Source organism: Sinocyclocheilus rhinocerous, unplaced genomic scaffold (genome assembly GCF_001515625.1).
Source record: "Sinocyclocheilus rhinocerous isolate Xijiao unplaced genomic scaffold, SAMN03320098_v1.1 scaffold591, whole genome shotgun sequence".
NCBI classification, from domain to species: domain Eukaryota; kingdom Metazoa; phylum Chordata; class Actinopteri; order Cypriniformes; family Cyprinidae; genus Sinocyclocheilus; species Sinocyclocheilus rhinocerous.
Genome location: NW_015641476.1, coordinates 1807165 through 1829218, shown reverse-complemented (window position 1 = coordinate 1829218; position 22054 = coordinate 1807165). Strand labels below are relative to the sequence as shown.

Sequence of the window (22054 nt, the reverse complement as noted above, 5' to 3'; positions counted from 1 at the left end):
AGCGAGAGTGTTGATTCGGGTTTTAGCATACCGAGATTACACAAGTTAAGCTCTTGATAAAATATTGTACATTGGGAAAGCAAAGCTTTCATCACAGCTTGCGAGTGAGTGCGAGGACACTGGCGTCTTTGCCCAAACCACTGAATTCCTCCAGTTGAATGTTGCCTGTCAGTCAAATGTCCAAACACATCACACATCAGACTGCATGTCTGATTGGTTGACTCATGCTTCCATGGCCTAACCCCAAAATCTCTGATTCCTAGGATGATTTCATGTGATTCGTGAACACATTTATGTTGGGGCTTAGAGAGTCATGTCGTATAGATTAATGTGATGTGTACTTTTTTAATGAAGGAGTATTCATGTTATATAATATGTTATATAATGTACAAAAGCTAAAAGAACAACCTCTGTCAAATGCTATTTTTTCAAGACTGATTCTAAAAATCCTTTATGGGAACTAAGTATATGTGTTGATCCCATACTGGCGACTTCACAATGTTATTTGCCAGAATCGTGAAAAGTTTACATTTTCAGCTTGGGGTTGTATACGTCAACCATCATCTGCTCTCAGACAGTTTCTATTTTAAATTTTGGAATTGGGAAGAAATGTCAACAAAACAAAGCAGGAGTTTGACATTCAGATTACCACAGTTCAGCATTATTGACTGTGGTTGCCATGTTTTGAGCAACATCATATAGAAACAGCCAAATAATCCAGATCTGGTTTGATTTGACTGTCACTTCACACTGTGGTGACTTCTAGGGTTTGACCACAGCAGGGTTGTCACTGACCTTGCTATATGTCCTTGCCAACCCTTACACAAAGAAAATATATTCCCTTATATATGAATGATCAACATATTAAATGATTTAATGGTATATTAAGCAAAACACATGAAACAACACTTAATTTTAAGATTATATATATATAAGATATATGGGAACATGTGCAATATACAGTATGTGCACAATAAAGGATACAACTTTATTAATATTACATGTAATGCTATTTTTGTTTCCATTTCTAAATATTTTTGTATGTATCAATATATACAGTATAGCTACATGGTGAATGCATATATTTGCAGTATATTGAAAAATATAAGCACTTTTTTCCCATATATGGAAATGTATTATGTAATATATCGCATTATATTTTGCAGTATATTCCCATATTTTTGAGTTTTTTAAGGGAACACAATCAGGCTAAAAGTAAAGGAAAATGCAATTGCCAAAATATATGACAAAAAAATTATTCGTTTTTATTGATAGAAAAAGAATCAATCTATCTGTCTATCTATATTTAAACTTGTAGTAAACTAAGTTTCCTTAAAAAAATCTCTTTGAGTTTAGAGCAGTTTCTGAAAATTATTACTATTATTATTATTATTACTATTTCCGATTGCAAAATTTGTTCGCACAAGAGTGCAAGTCCATTATTTCTCGATCATTTGCAACCATGATGGAGATGTGGAAGGTCTGATATAGCAATGACATTTTCATTGTAAGCTTTAACTCTAATGAAGTTCAACAATGAATGTTATACTGGCTTTATTTTTTGGCTTGTGTTTTTCTAAATGATCAGTCATAGATCATGCAGCAGGTAATGTGGAGGTTTAGGATAATTGTTTGCAGTTGCTACTGCTGGTAGAAGGTTTGTGGCCATGAGGTAAGTGTTGCTCCTGCAGAGGATATGTATTAATTTCCAACCTCTCCTCAACAAGGGGCTTGGGACCCCCACATGTTGGTGGAAGAAATGAAGGTATGATTTCCAGTAAAAAACTACTTCTCGAAAATGTGTTTCTGCAGTCCATGCTTTATGTTCGTCCCTCTTTTTCTCTCTTTATTGAATTCTTCTCTGACTTTAAATATTGGCATGGCAATTTTGGTCAGTAGCTCAACATCATGAACGAAAGCATTTTCTTCCATGTGGAAACAGTGAGTGAAGCAACCCAGTTCCCTCTCAGGCCCCTATCCTCTTTTGAGAGAAAGAACTAGACTTTATTTTTAATTGCAGGTTCCTCTTCAATTTATCATTTGTTTGGACTGTTGACATTTTGCAAACTGACAGTGGGGATTCTTGAGCTATAAGCTACAACCTCACAATACTGGTAAAAGCTGCCTCATGTTGTGTTGTGTAACCAACTAGCCTCTTCTCTATCCATCTATCCATTTACCCACATTTTTATTCCTCAATCTGCTTGTCTTAGTAGAGGACGTAAGTCCTCTAAACAGAGGGCAGAAGTTTGCAAGACGTTTGCAGATAATATTCCTTATCTGTTTTGATGAGAAGTTTTAATTAGCTACTTTATATTTTCATTGATATGGCCCTTAGACAGTAGGGATAGGAGATCCTTTTTGAGACTTAATTATACTCTAATTTAAACTCTAAGTTATTTTCCTCCCTCGTATGATTTATTTTGTTAGTCCAGTTTTAAACAGAATTTTCTTCTTCAGAATTGATGGAAAAAATACACTGGATCAAATATATGGATTCATATTCTTAATGCTGATTGAAATAATGAATTATAAAAAAAAGATGTGTATTTAATGTCTTCATATACAGGCCATCAGACAAAGATGCCCATAATAAGTGTGAACACATTGCTGTGTTCATCTGGTCTGCTGCTGCAGTCACTATTGGCTGATGAATCAGTTGATGTATTCACACTCAGAACAGAGTTTAAGTGTACTCACTATATCTATATATTTTTTGACTGTGTTTGAATAAAAATTCTAAAAATCTCTCTGTCCCACTCTTTCTCTTCCTATGCGTCAGCATCTGTCTGTTGGAGTAACTACCAAGCTCACTGGTTTGAATATGCATTCCTCTGCAGAATTTGAAAGAACATAATTCCCAACTGCCTCATTTGCTAAGAGGGAGAATTATATTTCAAATTATAATGCTTGGCTTTGATAGAAACATCTGATGAAAGGAAAGAAAGATGGAATTTTAAGTACTCTTTATGAAAGCAGCACCCATTTCGTTGGTCACTTATGTTTAAAGTAAAATCAGCTGAAGTTCATCAGATGTAATCTCTTTGGTCTTCAGACTAGAGGCATAACTTAAAAAAATCTTGTACTCAGGAAAAAAGTATTTATTAATCGACATCATGAACCAATTAATTAAACAAGATACATGTATTTGCAACAGGCCTGACAATAGTATTATTATTAATAATACATAATAAAACAGTGAATTCAGCTGAATTTTGAGATAGATACGTGCTCGTAGGATACTTGCCATTGTCTCATGAATTTTATAAACAGGATATTATGTGTTTGGTAGTTTACTAGTGTGTAAGATTACATTTACACTGCATGTTCATTTTGACCAAAACTTTGGTCAAAACTAACTGTGGTTTTGCTGTTTTCAAGGTCAAGTTGAAATGGAGGTGGGCCATATTTCACTATTAGAGCAGCCAGATCGTCAGTATTAGTTATGATATAATCTGAAATTATATGCTTGGGTCGTGTGGTTTGGATGGTGTTTTAAGGTTCTGCTGAGAGTTTGTCAGTGGGCTTTATATGGTAACATGCAGCTATGTTAACCACACATCTCTGCATCAATCAAGATGGAGGGCATCTATCTAAACGTATGCAGTTTAGACTGAATGTTAAGCAAATTAGAAGATTAAAGAAGATCAGTTTTTGCCATAAAGGTGATGTACAGTGATCCCAACAATCTGAATTTCCAGATTCATCACAAAAAGCATTTTCAGGAGTGACCCAAATCAAGTATAGATAGATAGATAGACAGATGAAGAGACAAAGATAGGGAGGGAGGAAGTGAGAGAGAAAGAAAAAGAAAAAAAGATCTGTCTGTTGGCTAAATGAGCACCTCCTTTTAGCTTGGCCACAGTCCCCTCCTCCTTGCCTCAAATAGAGTGTTTTTAGGAGCAGTAGAGTCAATCAAAGCTGGGTGTACAGGAGAGCGCACTGTCAGGATATTCCATCCTTACGCACGCGCAAACACACACATATACTAACGCACACTCTCTCACGTCTCCCTCTCGCACACGCACATGGAGTACTACTGGACCCACCTACTCTGGATTCTCTGGAGCGTGATGCCAGGTGAGTTTGTATGTGTGTTGCCTGTTTTCAATTAAAATTATTTAAGAGAGGCAAAGTGTCAAGTAAACGCTCCATTGAAACTACAAAATACTTTGCAACTTGACGAGAGTCTAATAAGTGCCATGGATGTGATTTGCGTGCATGGGATTGTATCCCAGTGCTGTGCATCTCCCACGTCTGCTTTCCAATATCAGGCTCTGTTAAACTGACCTTCCTTTTTAGATGGGGATGCTGGATTGGCTGTGGAATGGTTGGAGTTTACCCTTGCTTCAGTTTCCATCCTAACACTTGCTTTGAAATGAAAGATGTTATCAGGAATATATTGGGAGTTCATAGTTTCCTGTGTCTGGGAAAGATCTGGTTAGCAGTCAGATTAAAGTTCACTTATGAAATGACACTCTTGACAGCAAATTCAAGGATTTTTGCAGTTCAGTGCTGTCATGGTTCAAGGGTTCCTAAGAAAATTTAAATCAAAGTTGCATTTCTGTCCATTCCTGTCATGGTTTAGGTCTGTCCATCTGCAAAATGAAGAAAGTGACAAATGAGAATATGTATTGTAATTTGATAAAAAAAAAAGAGCTAAAAGAGGAGGAACTGAATACATAATTGCTGATGGAACTATAGTATTAATGATTGTCTAATGTGTAAGAGAGTGTGCAGCTCGCAAGGAAAGGAGAACTCAGTAGAAATATTTATCACTACATTCAATTCAAACTACAAGCTTACATTCACATCTCAGGTTAAATATGACTTTTACTTTGGTAATAGAGATAACCGCGATGCAAATGATAGGTGAAATTGTCGGTTAAGTACTGGTCCAATTTCTTGGTGTAACAAACAACACCAAAAAAAAAAAAGGTTTAGAAAAATGTTCCACTTAGAAACTGATAGCAATTTTCACAGTTAATTACAAAGAAATCTCAATTAACACATTGATTTAAGTTACATTTTGAAGTTTTGAAGGCACAAACTGTTATTTAATCTGGCCCTCGCTCTTAGCAGCAGCTGATTTACTTTGCGATTAAAGATAAAACATATTGTGATCTCAGATGCTTCTACCTGGAATACTACTTTGGAAATAATAATTATAGAATAAGGTTATTTTTTGTGGGTGAGGAACTCCAGAGCTAGTGAGTAATGCCTGACTGTGGTGCATATCAGTCTGCTGATGCCACGTGCCTCACGGATAGTTTACTTTGGCCACAAACCCAGTCGTAGGCCACCAGGCTCATCCCCTGCTAGCCATCTCTCAGCAACCCTTCAATGAGCTTTCCAGACCACAGAGCTCACAGTTGGAAAGTCAGCAAGAAATGAACAATATGTGGTCATTTTACTCTTGATTTGTGAGTGTAACAGAATGTATTTCAGTCCCTGAGGTGCAGCCCATACAGAAAAAGCATAAAGCCCATGAGATCTTAAACAGAAGAGCATTTCAAAGCAATGCTTTGAGAGATGCATTTCTGGCATGTGGAGTTTATTAAAAGCCAATCTGCTGGCCCATAATCCTCGCCAGTGGGCATCAGTGAGGCTCATTAGCATCAGGGCAGTTCCTCACGTAAATATTTGTGAAGGAGGGGAGAGATGACTGAGGGGTTAACAGATGTTTAGAGCGTGATGTTTGTCACATGTGTGCTTGTACACAGCTACATGTCTGACTAAGGCCTTGGTAATGAATTAGTATTGGTAGTTTTCTTTGGTGGCATTGATGTGGCTTTTGATTATGAATTAGATTTTGATGGATGGTTTGTGGTAATATGCCCTAGATATGGTCTAGCACTAGCTCAAATGTGTTTTGATTTTGATCATGACCCAGGTTAACCTGATCACGATTTCAGAGTTCGAGCATGTGGCATGGAGTGTTTTTAAGAGGTCTATTGTAATATATTGCAGCTGCAGGTTGTTGTAGCTGGAATTTTGTCTTGAATTTTGTGCCATTGTCAAGTTATACATCCTTTTTGATATATATACAGTATATAGTTTTCACAGTTCAAACACTTCAAGACATGTTGGTAATAGTATCAAGCATGTAGCTTTACTAAAATAGTAATTTACTAGAAGATGATGTTATGTGTACTTGCTCTTAACATCAACATTTTCATTACAAGATATTGATACATTTCCACTTCAGTACGTGTTTTAATGACAAGGCAATGGAGAGAAATATGGCCATGTTCAAACCTGCAACCCTGTGAACAGCTCTTCAAAAATCCTGAGCAAATGCATGACCACTATACCATGGTTCTGTCAAGCTCTGGCAAATTGTTAGTCTTGGTGATGCATGGACATTCTCATAGACTGGTGCTGTCAGTATGACTGTGGTGTGGCTCCTGTAGCTTGATTGTGGTCCAAAAGCAGAGCAGGCCTGGCCTGGACACAGAGCACAGCGCTTGCAGCCACTGTACTGAGGTTTATTTATCTGGGCAAAAGAATCCACATACAGGAAACCCACTCTATGTCCAGCTGATATTACAGAGAATATTAAAGGGTCTGCCACGTTAGGGCTTTTAAATGGAAACTAGAACCTTTCTACTCCCCTTTTTTCTCATTCTTTTTTCCCTTAGGTTTTTTTTCTCATCTTCTTCTTTTTTTAAGGATAAAGCTGTTCTCAGTTGGTGTCTGGGACAGTTTGGTTTCAGTAACGGACTGGATGCCGTAGATGTGTATTTAAGCCCTTTGGAAAAAGTGATCAATGACTGTGGGAGAGAATTTAGGGAGGGGAGGGGGAATAACTTAGAAAAAGGTAACATTATCCAGCATGATCACAGGTATTATTCAGCTTTTCTTCTTCACTGGTCAGCTGACTGATCTATTTTTAGATTCATGCATGCAAGGTTCTCATTTTGTTGACTATTCATAAATGAAGACTTCTGTGAGAATGTTTCACAATAAGATCAAAAGGTTCTGGATGTCTGGACAGTTTTGCAATTAGTGCAACAGTGTGTTGCCATGATATAAGTGAATTATATGGTTTCATACAAGTAACTTTTTGAGTTTATACGTAATTATATGAGTTTGTTAGTTCAAGCAGTTCATTCAATGCTTGATCTCTCTTTTTTCAGGAAAGAGATTTTACTCTTTTCAACAAAGCAGGAGGCAGGTGACAAACAGCTTTGTCTATACAGTATGATACATATACTACTGTTCAAAAGTTTGAATAGGTGTGATGAGAATAAAGGTGATGATACACGGGGCAACTTTTTTGAGCAATGTTGCCGGGCAACGTTGCAGAGCAATATTGCTTGGGCACTTTCCCATTGAGAATGGGCAACAAATTTCTATCTGAATACTTTAGATCGGTTGTGGGCCCTGTGTTTTACCTGGTTGCCCGTTGACTTGTTGCCCAGCAACATTGCTAAAAAAGTTGCCCCGTGTATCATCACCTTAAGTCTGTGTGAGAACCAGGATCAAACTTAACCTTTTTATATGATCCTCCATTGCAGTTCACAATGGAATATACAGTACGCTACTCCTGCTCAGAATAATACGTCAGTCACTGGCAGTGTCACTCACAACTCTTTCCGTGAAAGGCAGTGACCAAAAATGAGGCTAGGAAAAACATGTGGTCCACATTATTCCCTGTGCATTCTTGTGCCTGAGCAGATTAATGTGCAGAAATGCTTTTACATCATCCCCAACACTACAGTAGCCTGTCATCATTCATTCTTTTGTCTACAGACAGAGAATGTGGGAAAGAGAAAAAGAGTAAGGGAAAGAAAGGACACTAAAAGCACTTCACTTCTCTTCCTCTCCCCTCTACTAAGAGGAAGATCTCTTCATTTCATTAATCAATCCTCTGCAATATATACTATAATATGCTGAATGGAAACTACAACCTTGCATGAAGCAGACATACTTATCAGCACTGTCATCAATAAACTATTTCATTTTCACTGGTGACAGCTAGAAAATATATATATATATATATATTTTTTTTTTTTGAAAGACCTGTTTAAAAAAGTATTTTAATTGAATCCAGAGGAAATGGATGTTTTTCCTCTGTTTTTTTCAATGGTACAGAGGCCAAAGTGGAGGCAGTGAGACCTGGGGCCACCAAAGAGAATCAGCCCTTTCATCAGATCCCATTGTATGTTTTTCTGCTGTCGTTCAGAGTTCAGAGAGGAGATTAACGGTGTAATTCAGTGTAATTCTCAGATAAATTAACCGTTGTGTTTACTCTTGGATAAAAGCTCTTACATATTTCTCAGTTCCTTAGATTTATTTTTAAGAGCCATGCTTCTGAATACTGATCTTTATGACATGGGGTTGCCATAATATGATGTTCTAACATGAGAAGGCCTTCTTTGCACTGTGCATCTGATGTAAAAATATTTGCAAAATCATTAAAAACACAATTATTTGACAATTTTTGCTTAAGCCTTTCTATAAATATTAAAGGTTTAGTTCACCAAGAACTGAAACTTCTGTCATTTACTCATCCTCATGTCATTCCAAACCTGTATGACTTTAGTTCTTTCTTATGTAGAACACAAAAGAAAATATTTTGAAGGATGTTTCAACTGTTTTTGTCCATGCAGTGGGGTCCTAAACATCACTGGCCCCAATGACCTTCATTGTATGTAAAAAAAAAAAAAAAAATGGTGCTGATAGGAAGCAACTTAAAAGACAAAATAGTCTTTGTGACTGAAATTGAACTTGCCTATAAAAGCTCTGTGAGTCAGATGTAACTTTCTTACTGCTGTTTTTCTTTGACTGAGAGACTGTCAAATTTGTTGTGATGACTGACAGCTTTATTGTTTAGTCTCATCCATAATGAGGTCCAATAGTCCTGTGTCTCCCACACCAGAGTCTGTTGACAGAGTTGAAGTGTCAGGTCAAGCAGTGAAAATCATGCTGGCTTTCTCCGTGACCGTGAGCATTAGACTGATTATGAAGGGTTTTCAGCAGAAGACCTCCATGAATGTGTTTGTTAATCCAGTGACCAAGATCTTATAGTCATTGGGAGTCTTTCACAGAAGCTATACAGGTATGGATAAACGGAGACCCCTTTGAACTTTGATGGAGACAAAGCAATTAAAGTCTGTTTTCAGAATGAGATGAAACATCAAAACACCAAAGTGTCCATAGATTTTTTTTCCATTTAAGGAGGATTTCTGGACCACATCTTTAAGGACCTGCAAAAATCCCAATTAACACAAACAAGTAATGGAGTTACTCACTGCTGCTCAGTCATCTACATTGCAGGCAATACTCACAACAAAGACAAAAAGCCAGTTTTGAGTAAAATGACTTCAGTTAAAGGGGTAGTTGATTATGATTTCACTTTTTCAACTTTAGTTAGTGTGCAATGTTGCTGTTAGAGCATAAACAACGTCTGCAAAGTTACAACGGTCAAAGTTCAATGCAAAGGGAGATATTTTATTTTAAAGAAATCGCTGTTTAGGAACTACAAAGAAAGGCTGGTAGGGACTACAACGAGCTTCTTCCCAGTTTTGTGACATCATTAACCCTGATGTTTACATAAACCCTGGCCCCAGGAACATGCAACTACCTGTAATGATAAAGGGGCATGACGTTTCCAGACAACGTGCACTAGGCGGTTAGTGAATCACAACACACTGGGCCAGCTAACCAATCTGAGCCCGACTGCGTATTTCTGAGGGAGGGGCTTAGAACCAGGAACTCATCAGACCATTTTGACGAGAACATAAACAGCGGTGTAGAATAAAGGTAAAATATGTAAAAAATAACATGTTTTTTTTTTTTAAACGAAGCATGAACATGTTACACTGCACCAATAAGCACAATCAAGCCTTCGAAAAAAGCTGATCAACAACCCCTTTAACTGATTCAGAGAAAATGGAGTGTAAAGCTCTGTCTAAAATCAATAAAAAAGAATACATGCTTTCAAAAAAAAAAAAAAAGTATTTAGATTTTGATATACATTTTCACACTCCATTAATTTTCCATGAGTCTGTGCATATTTGGCCTAAGCCAAATCACATGACAGATCATAGTCTCTGAGACCAGATTCACTGTAGGTTATAACTCAGTTTTGACAAAGCAAAAAAAAAAAAAAAAACAATCTGTCATTTGCTTTCTGTTTGTCTGTGAGTTGTGTAGTAGTGTAGTTCATGAAAGGATCCTAATGTTTAGGACTCTTTTTGCTGGCAGAAACTCAATTTAGCCACAATTAAATTTTGCTTAGTTTTGGGTCATTGCTGGAGCTCCTTTAGCTCATAGAATCTATTGCCAGTATGTAGTCATAAGTACAAGCATGCTGTGAATGGTTCATATTTGAATTGTCTGTCTGTTTACAGGGTTCCATGACTGTTTCAACATTGACACCAGAAATCATCGGATCATAAAGGGCCCCAGGCAGACACAGTTTGGCTACACTGTCCAACAACACATGGCTAGGGGACAGAAGTGGTAAGCAGCACTTCTTGGGTCTTTTTCTGTGCCCCTTCATCCCCTAAACTATTCCCCCTAAAGAGATATTTTACCTCATAAGTGAATGATGACAGAATAAGTTTTTTTTTAAAGATGTGATCATTGACTTCCATTGTATGGACAAAAAAAACAAACATATTTTATGTTCTACAGAAGAAAGAAAATCTTAAAATGACATTGGCGAATACATGATTTTTTTTTTTTGGGGTTAATTATCCTTTTAAGACTTTAAGACTCTCTTTAAGGTTAAGCAGAGAATCATGCTTCCTGTGTTTTCACACCTTTGTAAGATGTCAAAAGCACTTTGGTTGAATGAAAAATAATAGTGTTTTTTGTGTCCAGGTCTTGAAATGAAGGAAGTGTAATTCAGAAAGATGTCCAAGAAAATAGTGAATTTGTTTTTCATTTCATCTCCCAAATCAACAGTAGATCTCATTGCCTCAGTGATTTATAAAGTTTTCATCACAAGTAAATTTAGATCTCTTGTAAAAGGAAAATCCACCTATGATGCTTTTACAGGCTTATGAGAATTGGAAGGAGTTTAACATTTGTTGTCCATCACTGTGATATCATCATCTCTCTTTGCTTTGGCAGTTTGATTCCAATCTGGCATCTCAGTAAGTCTGCTTGGCCACAGCTCACCTGAAACCCTGCCCAGAGGTCTATATCTCTGTGTGTGTGAAATAATAAGTATGCCTGCAAAGAAAGGTGTTCCCTTTCAGTTGGTCACTTCGACATTGTGTCAAAGTTCCGACACTAGGGGTCACACTCCGACACTAGGGGTCATACTTGGGAGCCCAGACACCTCTGACATCATTGAGAAAAGGGCAATGAAATTGTCGAGCAAAATTTGCATAGCTGGCCACGCCCCGGACATGCCGGTATAAATAGGCCAGTGTGGCATTTGCTCACTCGTTCTGTTCTTCGGAGCCGATGCAGTGTCTCTCTGAGATATGCAGCACTGCATTCACCTCTTGGAGGGCGGGGTCTGACCGATTGGAAGCGTATGACTCAACTAAACCGGCACTTCCGGGTGCTATGCATTGGTCTGGGCATGACGTTGAGATGGCAGCCTTGCTTACCCGGGCAGCAGAGAGCATCAAACTTGAGTGGATACTTCCATCCTGTCCTGAGTGTTCTTGGAGACCGAGCGTGAGACTCAGCCGCGCTCCACCTCAGTTCCTTTCTTCCCGGAAATGCACGAGGAGCTGATGAAATCGTAAAACTCACCTTTCTGCCATAACACGATACACTAGTTCCTCCACTCTCACCACCCTTGACAGTGGTCCAGCGAGGGAATACAGCAATAGCGGTACATTTGGAACCAAGATTGGTTTGCGGCAATAGACCTGAAGGATGCGTGCTTTCATGTCTTGATCCTCCCAAAACTCAGGCTGTTTCTTCAGTCTGCCTTCGAAGGACAGGCATATTTGTACAAAGTTCTTCCCTTTGGGCTGTCCCTGTCTCCTTGCGTCTTCACGAAAGTTGCAGAGGGTGCCCTTGCCCCTCTTAGGGAAGTGGGCAATCGCATTCGCATTCTCATTCTCATTCTCAACGAATGGCTTATTCTAGCTCACTCGCGAGAGTTGATTTGCATACAGACAGCACACCTCTCAGAGGATCGTGCTCGGTCTGTGCTAAACTGCTTGTGTACAATACTCAAGTACAAGATAGCGGTCCCTTTCAAATATTTTTAGAGGCTCCTGGGGCATATGGCATCCTCAGCCGCGCTTATGCCGTTGGGACTGATGCATATGAAACTGCTTCAGTATGGGCTTCATACCCGAGTCTTGAGATGGGCATGGCACTGAGGCTCACACCTCGCCCGCCATCTCTCACTGTGGAGCCAGCAGAGACTCAGGTCTCGCATTCCGGGTGACCTTAATCATGTAGCGGTCCCCCTCTCATGGCAGGTCACACTCGAGTGGGGCGAGTGGAGGCTTCACACCCAGCCAATCCAGCTGTTTTGGAGTCTGTTCGGTCAGGTGCAGATAGATCTGTTGGCCTCACGAGAATCCACTCATTGCCCACTGTGGGTTCCCTGACCAAGGCCCCCTTGGCATGGACACACTGGCACACAGCTGGCCCAGTCCTACGTGAATATGCATTTTCCCCAGTGAGCCTCGTTGAACAGACACTGTGCAAAGTCAAGGAGGACATGTAACAGCTCTTGTTTGTGCCAGATACCTGGCCCAACAATACTTGGTTCTCGGAGCTTGTGCTGTTGGCATCAGCTCCTCCCTGGTGGATTCCCCTGAGGAGGGACCTTCTCTCCCAGGACAAGGGCACAATCTGGCACCCGTGCCCAGATCTCTGGAACCTCTGTGTTTTGTCCCTGAATGCGACCAGGAGGAACTCAGAGGTCTTTCACCCGCAGTGGTGAATATCATTACACAGGCTAGGGCCCCCTCGACAAGGCGACTATACAACCTGAGATGCCGCATTTTTGTGAATTGGTGTTCTTCCTATGGTAAGGATCCTCTGAGATGTGGCATCGGATCTGTGCTATCCTTCCTCCAAGAGGGCTTGGACAGGTGCTCGTCTGCATCTACATTCAAGTTTTACGTGGCCACGACACTGTAGATTGCAGATCGGTGGGGAAGCACAAATTGGTTATCAGATTCCTAGGAGGTGCCCGGAGGTTGAATCCTCCAAGGTCTTGCCTCATTCCCTCTTGGGATCTCTCAGTGGTACTTCAGGCCTTACAGAGAGATCCGTTTGAGCCCCTTCAGTCAGTTGGACTTAGTGCCCTCTCTATGAAGACGGCCTTCCTGACTGTGCTCACCTCTATCAAGAGAGTGGGGGATCTTCAATTCGGGCCGGCTCCCACCACTCCTTTCAGAGATCAGGTGGTAACCTTGCAAGCTATCCCCCCACAGGAGGTGGATCCTAACCTGTCTCTGTTGTGCCCAGTGCAAGCCCTATGCATTTATTTGGAATGCACACAGAGTTTCAGACTGTCTGAACAGCTCTTTGTCTGCTTTGGAGGTCAGCAGAAGGGGAATGCTGTCTCCAATGCTCGCTTTTATCAAGAGGGTGGGAGATCTCCAAGCCTTCTCCTTTTACGAATCACGCCTAGAATTTGGGCCGGCAGACTCTCACGTTGTCCTTAGACCCTGGCCTGGATATGTGCCCAAGGTTCCCACCACTCCTTTTAGAGATCAGGTGGTGACCTTGCAAGCTATCCCCCCACAGGACGGGGATCCTAACCTGTCTCTGTTGTGCCCAGTGCAAGCCCTATGCATTTATTTGGAATGCACACAGAGTTTCAGACTGTCTGAACAGCTCTTTGTCTGCTTTGGAGGTCAGCAGAAGGGGAATGCTGTCTCCAAACAAAGGATCTCCCACCATCTCCCACCCATTGTAAATGTGATCCTTATGTCCTATCAGGCCAGAGACTTACCATGCCAACTGGGAGTGAGGGCACACTCAACCAGGGGCATTACTGCTTCATCAGCATTAGCAAATGGTGCCTCATTAGCAGACATTTGTAGAGCTGCAGGTTGGGCTACACCTAATACATTTGCCAGAGTCTACAATCTGCGAATAGAACCAGTTTCATCTAGAGTTTTGAGCACTAGCTCTTAAAGGGGTCATATGATGCGATTTCAATTTTATCTTGCCTATGTAGTATTCCCTTTTTAGTCCCTTTGAGTCCATAGGATGTATCTCCACATGTTACCTTCCCTTCGGGTAGGATGTGGTCTCCGTAGTGTTCTTTCCCCTCTTGGGAAAAAAAAACGCTTCCCCAATATTACAATCAGAACTTCTCAACCGTAATTTTTCTTGTTTTTCTCAGAATGAGAAAAGATGACAGCTCTCATGGATGTTGGAGAGCGAGGTCATAAGCCTTGGGCGTTGTAAGGTTACGAGGAGGAGAGGTGGATTTGGTCGTGGCACGCTGGGCTTGTCAACATCTACGCCCCCATGGACTCGTAACGCAGTTCAGCAGCTGTGGCGTTTAGTATAGGGACCCCTAGTGTCAGAACTTCAACACAACATCGAAGTGACCGACTGAAAGGGAACGTCTCGGTTACGTATGGTAACCCTCGTTCCCTGATGGAGGGAACAGAGACATTGTGTCCCTTATGCCACAACTCTGAACTGCTTCTGAGTGGTTGAGACGCTTCTCGACTCCTCAGAACAAAACGATTGAGCAATTATCACGCTGGCGTATTTGTACCCGGATGCCCGTGGCATGGCCAGCTATGCAAATTTTGCTCGCCAATTTCATTGACCTTTTCTCAATGATGTCAGAGGTCGACACGTCTTCATTCCCTCCATCAGGGAATGAGGGTTACCACACGTAACCGAGATGTTCTTTGTTTATCAGTGTAATTCACCTAAAATAAATGTTAATGAAGCACTCATGTTTGTTTGATATAAGCAAGCATGCAAGATAATTCAGCTCATCTGCTTCTATTCGTAATTATTTTTTTCACTCGTTGTACCGGATATATATAATGATATATTTTCTATCTCACATTCCCTAGATAACGGTTGAATGGCTCTGTCTGTAGTTTAGCTGTGAGTGTGTTGTCAGTTTAGCTGGACTGATGTGGGGTGATATCAACAAAGACTTTCTCAAGTGAGTGGCTGCCAAACAGACCCCCTTTCTGTCTCTGCCCCATTCACACAGCATCTGGAAACCATTAACAGGCCAAAGGAAATTTTCAGTGTGGCATGTAAGTCTGGCTTGGGTCTTGTGTGTGTGTCACTCTTATTTTATCATATTCAGGTTTTGTTTGGGAGATGTGAGTTGTGTGTTGTGAGTGCGCACTTACACAAAATTCACAAAACCAGACTCAGTTAAAGACACGCACATTAAGAAATACTAACAGACTAAACTACACATAAAGCCAAGAGATATTGTTTGAAAGCCCAATTAAGTCAGATTCCACTATACAGGTGTATTTTAAACAGCAGTATGCTGCAAACAGTTGAAAGGGAAATCTGTTTATGTGTATTCGATAGATAGACAGAGCATTAGGGAGAGTGTGTTGTGTTTATGCTGGCATGACTCTAGGCAGTAGGAGAGGGAAAAGGTTGTGCAGGAATTGGCTGTAGACAGTAGCTAATCACCTTTATGCGGTATGGCTACCTAAGATCATTTGAACAGGGAAAACATTTTGGACACTGCTGGCTATTTACTTGTGCGTGTGTGTACCGGTGCTCTCGCACAGTTGGACTCAGGAAATGTCTTGATTAGCACAGTCAGATCCTCAGAGGAGAATGTTTAGTCCAAGAAAGTAATGGAGTCTAGCTGTGTCACACCTCGCTCATAACCCCGAAGCCTTTCAGTGCTGATAACACACAATACATTCACTCTGACAATTCAAGCTCTTGAAGAGACTTGTCTCTAAGGGTTGAACCATAATCACTTGCCTTCAAATGTTTTGAAATTATACTTGACTGAGGGTCTGTGGGCCATAGACTCTTGCCCTGTGATGAAGGGGACACACTAAGTTCCTCTTCTGCATAATTTACTCTTTGGGCCCACACAAAAAAAAGAAGAAAAAAAAGTTCTGCGCTTAATGAGTAAGCAATGCAATGCAATAATATATCATATCATTCCATATTATATATCATATCTCATATAATATAATATTTAAAGATTTAAAATATTTATTTATTTATTTTTACAGAAACCTCTAAACTGAAATTTAAGTTTTTATTTAGCCAAAAACCAAAACGGACATTTAAATATGGTTAACTGGGTAATTGAACGAAACGCACCATCAGAGAAGCACTAATTAACCCTCTTGTAGTTTCCCAATATTTTTGACCCCAGATGATTTTTTTTTCCCCAAAAATGCTAGTTAATGTTATACTCACACCGTGAGGATCACAGTATGAAGATCGTGTGATGTCACTGTGATCATCGCATGATCTCACGTGTTGACTGGCTAAGTTCCTCTTCTGCATAATTTACTCTTTGGGCCCACACAAAAAAAAGAAGAAAAAAAAAGTTCTGCGCTTAATGAGTAAGCAATGCAATGCAATAATATATCATATCATTCCATATTATATATCATATCTCATATAATATCATATTTAAAGATTTAAAATATTTATTTATTTATTTTTACAGAAACCTCTAAACTGAAATTTAAGTTTTTATTTAGCCAAAAACCAAAACGGACATTTAAATATGGTTAACTGGGTAATTGAACGAAACGCACCATCAGAGAAGCACTAATTAACCCTCTTGTAGTTTCCCAATATTTTTGACCCCAGATGATTTTTTTTTCCCCAAAAATGCTAGTTAATGTTATTGAATTGGACTAAAACTTACCGACTTTGCTCAAACAGGGTATAACAACTAATTGATCATAGGCATCATTGATCTGAGCTTATTCACATTAGTTTTTGAGTGAACATTGCCAAAATTATCCACAAATAATGCTTTTTTTATTCAAAAACTGAGATCATCATATCACATGTTATCATCTATCATCTCAAATCCAATCAACCAGCTGAAAGCGAATGGTTAATGATTACAACAAAAGACTATCATCCAGTTAGTCGTCTCGTTGTCTCTTTTTCTTTGAATCTGGCTATTTTCAAAATAGAAAAAAATAATGTACTGATTAAGGCATACTGCACAGTATATACTACCTACTATTGTTTAAAACTATACTGTGTGAAACTAGTTTTATATAACTAGAATAATCATTACATGAATGATAAAATCATGACTCCACTGCTAAAATGGTATATTATAGTTTGCTATTCCAAACTCTACTTTCTTTCTTTCTTTCTTTCTTTCTTTCTCTTTCTCTTTCTCTTTCACTTTCACTTTCACTTTCTCTTTCTCTCGGGTGCAGTAAGGGTTACATGTTCACTACACATTTTCCAAGACACAGGCATTGCCCTGCAAACTGTATATTGGAACAATCTCAAAAGTTGCTACCATGTAGCAGATATATAATTACAGGCTAGAAACCGCTAAACAAGTATGTTGAATTTTATTTTAAATCAGAATTATATACATTTTTTTTACATTTACATATGTCACAGAGAGTGAGCTAAACCCACTAACTTGCATCACATAGAGAAATTTGAACTCTTTAGCTCTGTGATGATGATGATAAAAGCAGATCAAGCTCCATACAGCATTCATTGCACAACTCATAGGGAGCATGTGGGAGTTTTGGGGCACAGGAAATTTTCATGGGTGATGAATATTTTAACTATTCCAGTTAACTCTTAGAGCTCTTTGCAGTATGAATAATATGTGTTTGTGACGGTTTCATATTGAAAATGTGTGTTTTACATATTTTGCATGTGTTTTAATATGTTTTACATTGTTTTAAATTTACATCCTTCCTCTATACACGTCTCTTTGGCTGCCAATGGGATTTTTTCCTGGGTGGCCACTGACACTTGCACATCCACAGAACTGGCCTGATAGATCCCTTGGGATGGACATAGAGACAAATACGGACACATATGCTCAGTCTGTTTACTTTTGAAGGGTTGCAGTTTGAATTCCTTGCAGAGTTTTGACTTTTGTCTGGCCTGTGACCTATGAATTCCTCAAGCAGCAGGAGGGTTGAAGCGTTCTTCATCTCTAGACTCAAACTTGGCTGAAAGACTGCTCACAAGCTATCTTTCACACTGGACTAGGACAATTCATCTGTACATGAATGCCTTGGTTAACAAATCAGTAATGATTAGATTAAATAAAATTGTGCATTAATAGTTTTATGGGTTTAAGGATGTGGGGTGAGTTGCTATAGTTACTTAACTTGCTTTGCTGCCTTTACTAGGAAGAAGTAACGGCACAGAAGTGTTGCGTTTCATGGTAATGTCAGTCTGATGAGGTTTTCGTGATGTTTGAAGTGCCCTTTTAAATCAATAACACACAATGATTTAAGAAGGAGCATTTGTGGTGCATCTTTCCTTTTCTGTCCCATCGTATGGACTTCATAGACATCAGCACCATCGTAGCATGAGCAAAGTCTTTTCTCACTCTCCAAATGTGAAAAACATTTGGCTATTAATGGCAAACCCTTTCCTCTTAGATTTTTCCAAAGGACTTGGGCCGCAAGTACAGCGTTTTGTGGGAGATTGAATATGTAATAGGTTGTGTATTAGCGAGGCTGTTTCATTCAGTGCTATTAGCCTTTTGTAGCCCTGCTGCAGAGAGGAAAAAAAACTTAAGAGCTTAATGAGTCTGAACCTGATTGTTTTAACAGCTCACTGTGTCATTACCCTGGAAGTTTGACTAGACTGTTAAATCACTGCAACAAAGGTCCTCTTTCTCATGCTCATCTCTCTATTTCTCTTTCATACTTCCTTCTTTCCTTTTTTAGGTAAGCATGTCCTGAGCTGAACTCAAGTGTAAAGTATAGTGCCAAAGGCAGCTATAACACCAGTGATATACACAATATTAATAGCAGTGAAAATATGCACACAGTCTGAGCTCCTTCTGTGAAAAATTATTAGATGAACTTTTCACTGGAGGCTTCTGTTGAGTTTTAATGTGTAGGCTTATTTCATGCTCATTTCAGACCAGTGTCAAACTTAGAGGGGTTGTTTATCCAAATACCATTATATCACAGAAATTTCATATTTACATATGAAACAGTGATAAACTGTCCCTGTCACTTCATTTTGTTTATTTGATTGTATTGACTGAATTACCAAAGCCAGGCTGAGCAGTAAGACATGGGCAGTTCTTCTTGTTGTACTTAATTCCTTAATTCCACTGTAAATAGCCTGTGGGTGTCCTATAATTATATTTTAACTGTAAGGGGTAAAATCCATTTGTTTGGGAAGCTGGATCCAGATTTTGTTGGAATGCTTCACTGGTGAAGCTTGCCAAACAGAGAAATATTTTTTCAAGGGGCCCATGATGTTGACCCCTGGCCTATGGCAGAACACATGGAGGTCTGGATCTGCAGTAAACTAGTGTCAGATATCGCTCTCTGAATCTCTCTGTCCCTCAGTGGGTATTGCTCCTGTTTAGAGCATTAACCTTTACCACCTGTCAGAATCAGCTTTAGATGTGGTGATTATTGGCGTGTGTGAGATGTAGTGTTTCAAACTGTTTTCATTGTGGCAGGATGTGATGGTGCCTTTGTTATTTGAATCTTTCATGTATAATACAGAATGAAGAGGCATTTTCAAACTTTGCCAAGGATCATAAAATATGATGATCTCCTTCCTAAATTATAAAACCAGCTCTATATTTTCATGTAGACCCATTTCAATTATGTATCAAATATCAAGTCAAGTGAGCTTTAGTGTCATTCAGTTATATGTGGAAAGAAATGTCGTGCTTCACAGGACCATGGTGTTACATATTTAAACATATATAAATCTATAGCTAACCTATTAAAGAAGTAATCCAACTATAAAATGTTACTAAATGTACTACATTAAACTATACTAAATGTATTTACACATGTAACAACACACAGTGCAGTGGTATGTAAGGACAACAAACAGCACAAAAATGGAAAAAGTGCAAGATGACATTAAGGTCATAAGGATGTAATAGACAGGCTGTAGTGTATGTACATGCAAACATATGTGTTTCCCTTGTAAGTATGGGTAAATATGCAATGTGTGAAAAATATGCAGTCTGTGTGTGAAAAATATGAATAGTATCTATACACGCAACGAGTTGCTTCAGAAATGAATTTGTTTTTATTGGTCATTGTCAAAAGCTGAAATTTAAAGAAATGTTATCTGGGAAAAAAATAAAAAATAAATATATATATATATATATATATATATAAACCATACTTATATTTTAAAATAAATTATATTTAAAATACATTAAAAATATTATCTCTTTATTTGGTATTTTTTCTTTATGCTCTTTTTTTGTTTGTTTGTGTGTGTGTGTGTGTGTGTTCTGCAAAGAACTGATATGCTGCTCTTAAGAAAATGTAGCATTTTACATGAGAGCTACTCTTTAAAAGGCAGACAAATAACCTGAGGATCATAAAATAGCTCTTTTGCAGTAAATGGACTTTTGTTTCCCATGATTATGTATTAGATTAGTTTTACTGTCACTCTCTGACCCCAATGCAAAGAATTACACCTGACAGTCTATTTAATGGTACTACCTCACCATAAACTAATTATGAGGTTCTGAATGACATTTAAGAGCCCATCCTGACCTGGCACAGGCACGCAAATGCGAAGTCAAGCTAGTTTTCTCTCTCCCTTGAGACCACTATCAGCATGAAAGAATTCTGCGTCTCTTGCATAAACAATTGGAAGTACACATCTTGCTGTGTTTAAAAATGTTTAGTATTCCAGTGATCTGTGACTAGTTAAATGAGTCCTCTACAGTTATTTAGTGAAAGTGACGGCCTTTGCTTTTAAAAGCGGCATGCTTCTGAGAGCCATGAAAAGTATGTACTGCTCCCTACAGTGCTACTGCTACTGCATCTGAGTGATGTATGTGTCCCTGATTGCTCTCTGCAGGAGCAGTATTACATGTAAAGCATGTCAGTGTTAATGGAGCGATGTGTTTATTCAGTCTGGGTCATAGGATACATATTGCAACACACACACAAACAGATTTCAGTAGAGTCTCACATACCTAACCGCCCTGCGTGCTCCCATTGATACATAACCTAAAACATCAACATTCAGCTTAAACCTGTTTAAACATTCCTTTGCCAGTAGATTCCACTCACCTGCCATCTCTCTTTGTTTCACTTCCTCTAACCTCTTTTAAACGTCCCTGTTTTCAGAGGGAGCTTAAATCAACAGTCTTCTGGCCGTATTATATACGAGGAAGTGGATCACACACACACAAACAGATTTCAGTAGAGTCTCACATACCTAACCGCCCTGCGTGCTCCCATTGATACATAACCTAAGACATCAACATTCAGCTTAAACCTGTTTAAATATTCCTTTGCCAGTAGATTCCACTCACCGGCCATCTCTCCCTGCGTGCTCCCATTGATACATAACCTAAAACATCAACATTCAGCTTAAACCTGTTTAAACATTCCTTTGCCAGTAGATTCCACTCACCTGCCATCTCTCTTTGTTTCACTTCCTCTAACCTCTTTTAAACGTCCCTGTTTTCAGAGGGAGCTTAAATCAACAGTCTTCTGGCCGTATTATATACGAGGAAGTGGATCACACACCTGCTTGTGTGTTTCTTATGACATTTTTGTTAGATGAATATTGTAGTGTGTCAAAAGTAATATTTATATGTTTGGATTGTGGATGTTTCTAGGTTACTGGTAGGAGCCCCACTGGAGACAAATGGACAGCATCAGACGGGAGACGTGTATAAATGTCCCTTAAGCAGAAGATCTGGTGGACCCAGCTGCACTAAACTCAATCTTGGTATAATGATTGCAGAGTTCATTTTCACACTTTTGTCTTAGTTATATTTTTTTGCATTTTTATTTTTTTTTGTATTTTGAAGATTGAAGGGTTCAAATAATTATGTTCTTACTCCAGATTAATAATGTAACCTACTGTTAAGATTAGTAAATACTATGAGCTGTGAACAGACCTCTGAGTTATAATCAGTAAGAACTGTCCTTGTGAAAACCTGAGTTCCTGAAATAACATTATA

The 22054-nt window shown here is 39.0% G+C and overlaps 1 protein-coding gene across 1 annotated transcript in view; it reads left to right on the top strand.

Annotated features, from left to right (window-relative positions):
- Positions 1 to 3936: 3936 nt before the first annotated feature.
- Positions 3937 to 22054, top strand: part of LOC107755089 (integrin alpha-11-like) — a 46574-nt gene continuing 28456 nt past the window's right edge. Inside the window, exons 1-3 of the mRNA XM_016571753.1 lie at positions 3937 to 4080; positions 10359 to 10470; positions 21707 to 21819. Of these exons, the coding sequence (XP_016427239.1) occupies positions 4029 to 4080; positions 10359 to 10470; positions 21707 to 21819 (277 nt within the window). The 5' untranslated portion in view covers positions 3937 to 4028. The remainder of the gene's footprint in view (positions 4081 to 10358; positions 10471 to 21706; positions 21820 to 22054) is intronic.